At 32.2% G+C, this 11127-nt stretch overlaps 1 protein-coding gene across 1 annotated transcript; it reads right to left on the reverse strand.

The window, feature by feature from the left end:
* Positions 1-8106: 8106 nt before the first annotated feature.
* On the reverse strand, positions 8107-10480 carry LOC145738338 (uncharacterized). Its single transcript, XM_081993141.1, is given in 1 exon segment — positions 8107-10480. A coding segment is annotated over 1 exon segment (1992 nt). The 5' UTR covers positions 10239-10480; the 3' UTR covers positions 8107-8246.
* Positions 10481-11127: the final 647 nt, after the last annotated feature.

The raw sequence follows: 11127 nt of genomic DNA on the forward strand, positions 1-11127 counted from the left end.
GAACAAAATTGGCGCAGTCGGTAGGATCCTTTCGGAGTGCGAAATAAAATTCGGTTTTTGTGAAAAGTTCGGAGTTTTCGAAGTGAAACGTGTAAAGTCCGTGAATGTTACATCACTGGATTAAGTAGCACCCTCTCTGTGTCAACAGTTAAGAAAGGATTCTGAAGAAAAGACCAACGCAAAAGCATCTTGTGACTCCTGGCAGACATCGCTTTCTGGTTCGCCATAACGAGAGAAGCCAGCAGGGATATATTAGCCGTGCTAGTGTCCCCTACGAGCAGTACTACCCTGGATAGTGAAGCTACTTAGCGACGTACCGCTTGATACAGGACGAAATACTGGGAGACAACTGTGAGTCAGTAATTTCCTATAGTTGGTGTACCTGTTAGTTAATGATGAAAAGTAAATGAAGAAATTTACTCAAAAAGATAGAGTATTAGAGGATATATCGTATCCAAAACGAAAAATTAGTTTAGATAAAAATTTAACTTCAAGTTTAACTAATTTGTATACGGAAATTTCTACAAATTTTCCGCTTCAATTAGAAGAAATTGATAATAGTAGTATAAGAAATAGTTTAGAGACTAATTTAGGAGTAAGTACCCCTATTGACAAAATGAGTGATGCTTTAAGATCAACTGTTACTCTTTTAAAAACTTTTGACGGAAATCCACTGAGATTGGAATCCTTTGTAAACCAAGTTAATACATTTCACACACGTTACTTTAATGCTGATCCATCACAGCAAGAATATGTAATTTTGGCAATAAAATCTAAAATATTAGGTGCTGCTGAAGATTTTCTTTTAACTCGCCCAGATCTTAAAACTTGGGACGAAATTAAAAATGCATTACAGCAAAAGTTCAGTGACCCAATCACCAGAGCTAACCTGCAGCAACAACTAATATTTCTTTATAAACAAATGAATCTACACAAGATTATATTCAAAAACTAAAATCTCTAGTTACTAAAATTAACACAAAAATCTGTACTGAAGTAATGAATGCTGAAGCAAGAAGTATATTAATTTCTCAAAATGAACTTACCGCGACACAAAATCTCTTAGCAAATATTTCAAGTGAATTGCGAACTCTATTAATTGTTCAAAATCCCCAAAATTTGGACAGTGCAATTGATATAATAACTAATTATGAAATATTGACTAGCCAAACCACTTTCAAAAATAACTATTTACAGAATCAAAATAAACCAAGTAATAAACCTGCTAATCAAACCTTTGTAAACACTCAAAAGCCTTTCAACTCTTTCAAACCTCAAAACTCTTATAGACCACAAAATCAATTCCAAAAATCACAATTCCGACCTCAAAACCATCAACAAAATGCACCAAATCAACGAAACCATCCAAAGCCGCAATTTCCACAACCCATGTCCGGTGTAAGTACCATAAAACGAAATTTAACTCCACCAGGTCCTCAACCTCAACAGAATAGACCTGAATACAGACCTTATAATCATTTCCAACAGACAAGAAAACCCAATTTCTCTTTTCAAGAATTAACACATCTTGAAAATGAATTTAATGATGATTATTACCAACCCGAATTTGACAATAACGACGACGCATACTTTGAAACTGAAAACCTTGAAGATAATCAATCAACTTCGATGTTACCTCCAGAAGAAAGTTTAGTCGATCAGCTTGAAAATTTTCATCTACAAGCCTCGGACAAAACCAACCATGTTTAAGTTTAAACAGTATGCAGATCAATCAATTACCTTATATAGAAATTCCAAATTATAACATTCGATTACTTATTGATACTGGATCACATGCATCTCTTCTTAGACCATCAATAGCAGAAACACATTTTCCAAATTTAATCGAACCTTATGTAAGTACACTACATACATGTGCAGGTTCAAGGAAAGCAACAAGTAAAGCAAAAATTCCCTTATTTTTATGCTTTGGCATAACAGATTCGATAGAATTTATACTTTACCCATTTCACGAATATTTCGATGGAATCTTAGGGATAAAAGACATTCGTAAACTAAAGTTAGGCATTGACATAGAAAATGAAAGATTAATCAATCAATATCTGGAAATTCCATTTCAGTATAGACGAGATTTCGATCATTATGTCATTGAAATTCCACCAAAAACCATTCAGAAAACAACACTAAGAACTGAATTACCTAACAATACGACTTGGACAATGCCCTATTATCGTGACAACGAGATAGAAATTCAACCAACACTAGTATCAATCTTAGACAACACTTACACTCTTGACATACTCAATCATACTAATAAAACTCTTACTCTCGAATGTAACACAAAAAACAATCTTCCTTTAGAATCAATAGATCTTAATAATTTTGAAATTTTTAACTTTGAAACGAAACATCACACAAACAAAAAACAATTTTCAGAACATGAAAAAGTTAACTTTGAAAATTTAATAAGACATCAACACCTAAATCAGGAAGAAAAGATTCAACTTTTTAAACTAATTAAAAATTATTCACAAGTTTTGCATAAGCCTGGAGATAAACTAACATTTTCAAATAAAGTTAAACATGTCATTAACACCACCGACGAATTACCAGTTCACACTAAAAGTTACCGATACCCTTACGTTCATAAGGAAGAAGTGAACAAACAAGTCAACCAAATGTTAGAAGACGGAATAATTCAACCATCTAATTCCCCATGGAGTTCACCTATATGGATCGTACCAAAAAAAATGGACGCTTCTGGTCAGAAAAAATGGCGATTGGTAGTCGATTACAGGAAACTTAACGAGAAAACTGTCGACGATCGATATCCCTTACCAAATATCACTGATATATTAGACAAGCTTGGTAGATGCCAATATTTTACAACCCTCGATCTAGCCAGCGGTTTCCACCAGATTGAAATGGATTCCAATAGCATATCCAAAACAGCTTTTAATGTAGAGCATGGTCACTATGAATATACTAGAATGCCATTCGGATTGAAAAATGCCCCTTCAACTTTTCAGAGAGCAATGGACAATGTCTTACGCGGACTGCAAGGAAAAATTTGTTTAGTATATATGGACGACATAATTATATATTCCACCAGTTTGCAAGAACATTTAGATTCTCTAAAACAAGTTTTTGACCGTCTAATTTCATACAACATGAAAATTCAACTTGACAAATCAGAGTTCTTACAAAAAACTGTCGAATTTTTAGGACACGTCGTGACCCCTGAAGGAATAAAACCTAACCCTAAAAAGCTGCAAGCTATAAAAAATTTCAAAATTCCAAACACCCCAAAAGAAATGAAATCATTTCTTGGCCTTGTAGGTTACTACAGAAAATTTATAAAAAATTTTGCTAAAATCACTAAACCTTTGACTAATTGTTTGAAGAAAAATGTAAAAATTATTCATGACAAACCATTTTTAAATTCTTTTAATTTATGTAAAAACATTTTAATGAATGACCCAATTCTCCAACACCCCGATTTTGAGAAACCCTTTATTCTTACAACAGACGCATCAGACTATGCAATCTGAGCAATTTTGTCTCAAGGTTCAATTAGAACTGACCTTCCTATAGCATATGCTAGCCGAACCCTCAATCCCTCCGAATGTAACTATTCCACTATAGAAAAAGAACTTTTAGCCATAGTATGGGCTACTAAATATTTTAGACCCTATCTTTTTGGTCGAAAATTCGCTATAGTTACCGATCATAAACCACTTCAATGGCTCTTTTCTATAAAGGAACCCAATTCGAAACTTGTCAGATGGAGACTAAAATTACAAGAATATGACTATACTATAAATTATAAAAAAGGAACACAAAATTCCAACGCTGACGCTCTTTCGCGCCCACCTAGAGAAATAAACCCTATCTCTTATGAACAACTACCATTAACACATATGTCAGCCGCATGCGAAAGTAACAATGAGGAAAACGATCAATATTCTTGGCGAGATAGAATTAAACATTTCTTTGAATCACAGGAAAATCTATTTGAAAATCCGAGAAAAATTCCAATCAAAATAATTTCCGACATTCAAATAAAGCCACCAAGAAAATTACAAAGTGCAGAAAAGCCACAGGATTCAGAAAAATCATTTAGCACTGAAACAGCTAATGAGTCTGACCTAAATTCAGAAATTCCTCAAGAAAATAACCAACCCCTAGACGATAACTCAGATACTCTAACGGTCCACACGTCTCAAGAAAATCCTATTCTAGGAGCACCATATGTTAATAAAAGTTTAAACACCTACAAACATCAATTAATATTTAAATGGACGGATAAAGATAAACCCTATACTCTGACAAAGAGCCTTTTCGAAGTAAAGAAAAGAATAATTATCTTTATAAACAAAGAACCAGTGACCGAGGAAATTCAACAACTATTTATAAATCATTTACCCCCAGACACCTACTGTCCACATTTTCCAAATAAGGAATTGGAGCCAATAATAATTCGAATCTTTCAAGAAACATTCAAAAGTAACTCATACAAACTCTTTATTTCTAACACATTATTAGAAGACATTACAAACATCAATGAACAAAAAGAGATTATTGAAAGATATCACACCACAAAAACATCTCATCGAGGTATGACCGAAAATATCAAAAATATAAAACAACGATATTACTGGCCGAGTTTAGAAAGAGATGTAATTAATTACGTAAACACATGTGAAACCTGTCAACGGACAAAATATGAAAGACATCCATACAAGGTAATTTATAAACCGACCCCAACCGGAAATAAGCCTTTTGAACATATATACATGGATATCTATTCTATTTCAGGTCAGAAATTCTTAACAATAATCGATAATTTTTCAAAATTTGCAACAGCTTATCCTATAAATGAAACAGCAATCGAAATATGTCAAAACTTAATTAAACTGTTTTCACATCATGGAACCCCATGCAAAATAACCACGGATAACGCACAGTCCTTTAAAAGTAATTTAGTGCAAGACCTTTGCAAGACTTACCGAATTGAGTTACACTTTACAACACCGTACAACCCAAACTCAAACTCTCCAATCGAACGTTTTCATTCGACCCTCAGAGAAAGTCTTATTGCAATTAGAAATGATCATCGAACAAAAACGATTCAGGAACTTGTAGATATCGCAATACTGAATTATAATAACAGTATTCATTCCTCACACGAGTATACGCCTTTTCAAATTCTCAAAGGAAATCTTAACTATCAGTTAAATTTTGAGAAAAACTTTGATCCAAATTCAAACAGACTACATTCATGAGTTAGCTGAAACCTTTAAGGAATTAAATACTAAAATAAACTTAAAATTAAGCGCTAAAAAAGCCAACGTTTTGTCAAAATTAAATGAAAAACGCGAAAATGACCCCGAGATACCTGAACTTACAGAACAACTAATGTCAACTCCTTTTACTAGAACAAAAAATCTAAAACCTAAATATAAATTGACTAAGTTTAAAAATCAAAGACATCCTAAAGACATTAAAAAACGATTGTAAATTTCAGATGAAGATAGTGCTAATTCTACTACCATTACTGGTCAACGCTCAGTATAAAATTGAAGAAATTTCAAACCCCCTACTGCCCGTACAGGAAGGACCAAGTTACATAATAACCAACTACCATCATGTTTATTATCATATAAACTTAACTAATATAAGGCAAAGTTTAATATTAACTGAAAAAACTCTTTTGCAAGTTAATCAAACAATTGATAAAGTACAAAAACCTATGTACAATCTTTTAGTTACTAGAATTAGTGATTTACTAAATCAAGTATATTCAATCAAGGACTTTATCACTCATTACAAGACAAAACGTAGAACTAAAAGAGGACTATTCAATTTTCTGGGAAAAGCACAAAAATACTTATATGGAACATTAGATGCGGATGATGGCGAACGTTATGACAATTACATTAAGATCATCCAGGAAAATCAAAATACTTTACATGATGATATTTCCTCAACTCAAACCATTGTTAAGCAACTAACAAAAGACGTTGATACTCAGCTGTCTAACATAAAGTCAAATCAGCAAAAACTGCAAGACCGTGTGAACGACTTAACACAAATGACTCAGTCTACGTCAACGACTATCTACTTAGTCATATTACTAGATAACTTGGAAAACAATATTCACATCCTCAATGAAATTCGCAACAATGTGCAAACTGCTATCAATTTTGCAGAAATTAACGTACTACATCACAGCATCTTAAAATACAAAGAATTACGAGCGGTAATTCATAAATTGAAACCAGAAACTCGAATTCCTTTTGACAACCTAATCAAATACTACGAGACAGCTCACACGGACGTAACTATAAAAAATGACCTAATCATTTTCTACATTGCGATCCCGTTGATATCCGGTAAACCCTACACATTATATCGAGTTTATCCGATTCCAATCAATAATCAAATAATAACCTTTACCAATCCATACCTATTAAAATCTTCAAATGATTTCTATAATTTAAAGGAAAAATGTCCAAAAATTGAGAAAATATCTCTTTGTTTAGAGGAAGTTTTAAACTCAAACGAACCTTGTGTAATGAAATCAATAAATCTAACAAATCATTGTCCAATGGTTCCAATAAATTTCAAGAAAACTTCAGTCACTCAATTAGAGGATAATTCTATCATAATAATACCAAGTCAAAGTGAGAACATTCAATTTCAATGTCCAAATCAAAAATCGATTGAAATTATAAATCAACCATCATTAATTATACCATCAGAATGATCAACAAAAATAAAAGATAAAATTTATGAATCTCAAAATCCAGAAATCATCAGTTCACGATTAAAATTGCCAACCATCGTTATTGATGAAAAATTGGTACAAGAAATTGAACCTTTACAATTAACGGAAATTAATCTAGATAAGATTCATGAAGACTTAGAAAGAGCAAAACAATTAACTGTACATCATCTTAAGAAATTCGATGTTGTTAGCTCTAGCGTATCAATTATATTAATATTAGTTATTATCTTAATCATTATTGGTATTGTAATTTACTTTTACTATAGGAAAAATAAAGACAATGTAAAAGTGGACATACAACTAGAAACCCTCGAAAATGTACCCCGATTTTCTCAGTCTTAGTGAGGGAGGAGTTATATGGCCATTTCTGATGATCTAATACTAAATAGACATCCTCAGACTAGCTTTGTTAAGTCAGCATTTATTTTCCTATTTATAAAGCAGCATTTGTGCATGTAATTAGTCATTAAGATATCTCGCTTGGTTAACGTTCAAATGTAATTTCGTTCGTTTTTATTAAATAAAAGTTTTTTTTTAAAAACAGAAGTTGCATTAATAAGAACAAAATTCGCGCAACAGGATTTTACGTGTTACATTTTTAAGCCCATGTTATTTTGGAACTGCAGGTCTAAAGCTTGACGGGCGTGTCTTTAGTACCCTGAAGCTTAAGTAAGTTTACCCATTTGGTCTAAAAAGTTATTAAAAACTGGCAAAAAATCATTTTTTTTTTTTAGAAAAGATTTTATCGTTTTAAACTCCCTGTCTTGCAAAAGTGCATTTCACGGCCGCTAAACTGTATGTGAAGTGAGTACTTCACGTCCGTTTGAACCAAAAATTAATTTAAATTTAGAACTAATAATAACTGAATTCACTTTAAAAACCAAAATTTTTTATGGCTCATACTAAAATTAAATCTTTTTGCCTTTTTCGGACCTGCAGTATGGTTAACCCAGCAATGGCAGATGAATATTATCACAAAAATTTTAGTTCTTACATGATTTTATTAACTTTTTTGTTTTGTTTTGGGTTCCGGCTTAAAGAAAAAGGATTGCGGCTACAAGCTACAACTTTTTATTTAATATTTACTATTTATGTACTGGCACTTGTCAGTCTACCCAGCTAACATAAACACGTGAAATTGTCGTCAAAAACTAGTCATACAGTGACCAGAAATGACCAGTTAAATTACGTGAAAATGACGTTAAAATGACTTCCTAATGTCTCGGACCAATGACGACATAAATGTGACGTAAAATTCACGTTACAAATGTGACGTGATTTTTACGTCACAATTAAGAAAAAATATTTGAGCGCTGCCATTTTATCAACGCAAAAATAGAAATAAAACTAAAGCATTGTTGAAAATCTAGAAGTGTTTTTATTAAAGTCTGAGAACATACAGTATACATATCGTTTCTAAAATGAGTGACATTGTAATGGGAACATCCTAATTCCTTCAATAATAATTTACCTTAATTATTGACAACAAAAATATTCATAATACTGAATGAATGATAGGTATAGCTACAAAAAGATGTTTTACAGGTAATACCATACATTTGCCACATATTTCTTTGATTGACCATACTTTAAGTTCAGACAAGGATTTGACCTCAAATATATTTAATTTACTTGATGCATAGGGATATGTATAAAAGTCATCATATTCAAGGTATTCTCTGCCAATAACATAAGTTTCGTTATCATGAGTTTTTGTGATATTGTGTATTTGCATAACTTTATTTTCTTGCATATTAAAACAGTAACTATCTGCTATACTTTTATTTTTCGTTGAAAAAGTCACATTATAAAAGTTTACTTTGTCAAACTGTTTATGCCATTTTACATTCTCATTTGATGATATAAGAGGCCCTCTTGAATGCGGAAAATGCAATTCAATTTTGGTTTTGAGCTGGGAGTTAGAGCTTCAAATCAATAAATTTCTTTCGTGGAGCCGCCGATGAATTTGTTGAAGTGGATTTGTTGAAGCTTTTACTAATAACTTTAATTGTCCTAAATAATTTTCAAAAGGAAAAGCTGAAAAATTGTCAAGCACTCCGAACATATCAACATCATCACAAATATGAGACAACAAATGAACATTATAAACCATAAATTCTAAATTTTTTATATGCCGATCTGATAAAAGTACTGAAATAGCAAAGTGAAATGCCAAGAAATTTTCGTAAACAGCAATGTTTACAACATCCTTTAAAACTATTGGACCTACATAAATAAGAAAAGTTCTAAGCTCAGTAGCTTTCCAGTATTGAAGTTCCTCAAGTGAACGAGGTTTACGATTAAATTCAACAGGTATCATCTTTCTCAAATCAAGTAAACGTTGGGAAATTACCTGTACTTTTTGGTGTTGCAACCTAACTTTTAAAGACCCCCCTCCAATCCATGTGTTAAGTAACTTTCTGACAATTCCCAGACAAACATTGTGCATATAATCATTTGGAAAGGTGGTGATTAAGTCAATTGGAAGTTCAGAAAGTGGAGTATGTGAAACGTGGTGATCTTCATCAATTTCTTGACGAAAAGATTCATCTGTACGTTTTTGAGATACAAGAGAGTTGAAAACCACTTTATTTTTATAGTATTCTCCACGAACTACACACCTATCACAAGAAGAATATCCTGTATGTGCTTTAGTACCTTTCAAAAAAGAACGGGCAGGAGTGTCGCACACAAAACTATGAACTTCAATTTCAAGATGGTTCTGAAAATTGTCAACAAATCCATTTTGTAGTAAACTCTTCAACTCTTGCAAAGGCTTTGGTTTGCTTTTTCCACAAAAAATTGACACTGCAAAAGGCGAATTATTTGGAATATTTGTTACCAACCCTAATATGGGCCAGAGTTGTGACTTGGAACTTTTGAAAAGTGGAATTCCATCAACATTAAAACTTAATTTAATTTTTCCAACAAAGTTATTTGGGACAGTTTTCAAAAGTGCACTCTGAATTCCAAAATAACAAAACTGCCCTGTTTCTAAGTTATGTAATGGTGTACAAATAGGAGTTGCTAATAATGTTCGGCTATCTAAAGGAAGCTCAGAATGGTATGGCGACAGCAAATGAAGAAGGTCTGTTAGAGCCGAATGGGAAACTTTATACTTAACAGTCCATTCAGATAGTTGTTTAGAAAGACTGTCAGCTGTTTTATGACGGTGAACAGAATTTAAAGGAGATGTGGATTCAAATGAAATTAATAAATTGTTAGTGTCTGAGTTGTAAGAGCTGTTATTATCAGAGAGTTCAGCATCAGATCTATCAAAGGCAACTTTTTCAACATTAATTTCTAAGTTTAAATTATTTAAATCATGCTCGGTATGGTCAATTTCAATAAAATGAGTGACAAAGTTTTCTTCAGTATTACACAGGTTACTATTGAAAGCTTCTGAGAAAGCTTCTTTAGTAGCTTTTAAAACTCTCCTACTTTGCTGTCTTGGACCAACTAACTCTTTTAACTTTCGTTTTGACATTATAAATAAAAAACAAAAACCTTAATTATCAGGAGCAATATTAACGGTTTTTTTCTTTTCCATTCGCTGCTTTGAATGTTTTAGCCATACTTTAATGGCATTTTCTATTTCAACTTCAGTCACACCTGGGCATTTGATCTGAATGGCTGCATAATTAAACTTGGATGCTAAACTATTGGTGATTGCAAACCTAAGAATTTTATTAACTTTGGCTGTTATTCCATTGCCACCCAGAGATGAAAAGTAAGAAGCCTTGAATACAAACAAAAACAATAAGCACATATTTGTATACATGTTGACTAATGCACCTTACCAAATCATTATGTTTTTCTTCTGCGCCCAAATATTGTTCCAGTATTTGAAAGCTTTCAAAATCATTTAAAGGGAAGGTGACTGGTGCATCATTTGGCAAGTTAAAATTATACAGTTTTTCGACTGTTTAAGCAAACCTTTTACTTCCTTAACTTCTTCTCGTAATTTGCTTATTTCATGGAAAATCTTTTCGAAACCTGAAAGTTGACGACTTTGTAAAGTTCTAGAAGTTTCACTTTAAAATGTACATTAATACTTACTACCCGCGGATGCAGTTTCATTTAATCTCTGAACTGAATTTCCCTTGACTGATTAAGAAGTTGATGGTGTTAAATTACAATTATTACTGATGCTTTGATGTGCAATGACGCTTTCAGCTGGTGAATAATGGATCCCTTGTGGATTAATTGCTACTGCAAAATAAAATTTTGAGTTAAACCATGATTAGCAATTAAACTAACTATACAAAACCCAAGTTTAGTACAATAAATATGAATGTATCAAACTTATACTAAAGATAAAACTATTTTATGGTTAAAAAAGTTAAATAAAGAGTAAATCTGAACTTCTCAAAATA

Source organism: Ips typographus, linkage group LG15, assembly GCF_016097725.1.
Source record: "Ips typographus isolate SLU linkage group LG15, UJ_Ityp_2.0, whole genome shotgun sequence".
NCBI lineage: Eukaryota > Metazoa > Arthropoda > Insecta > Coleoptera > Curculionidae > Ips > Ips typographus.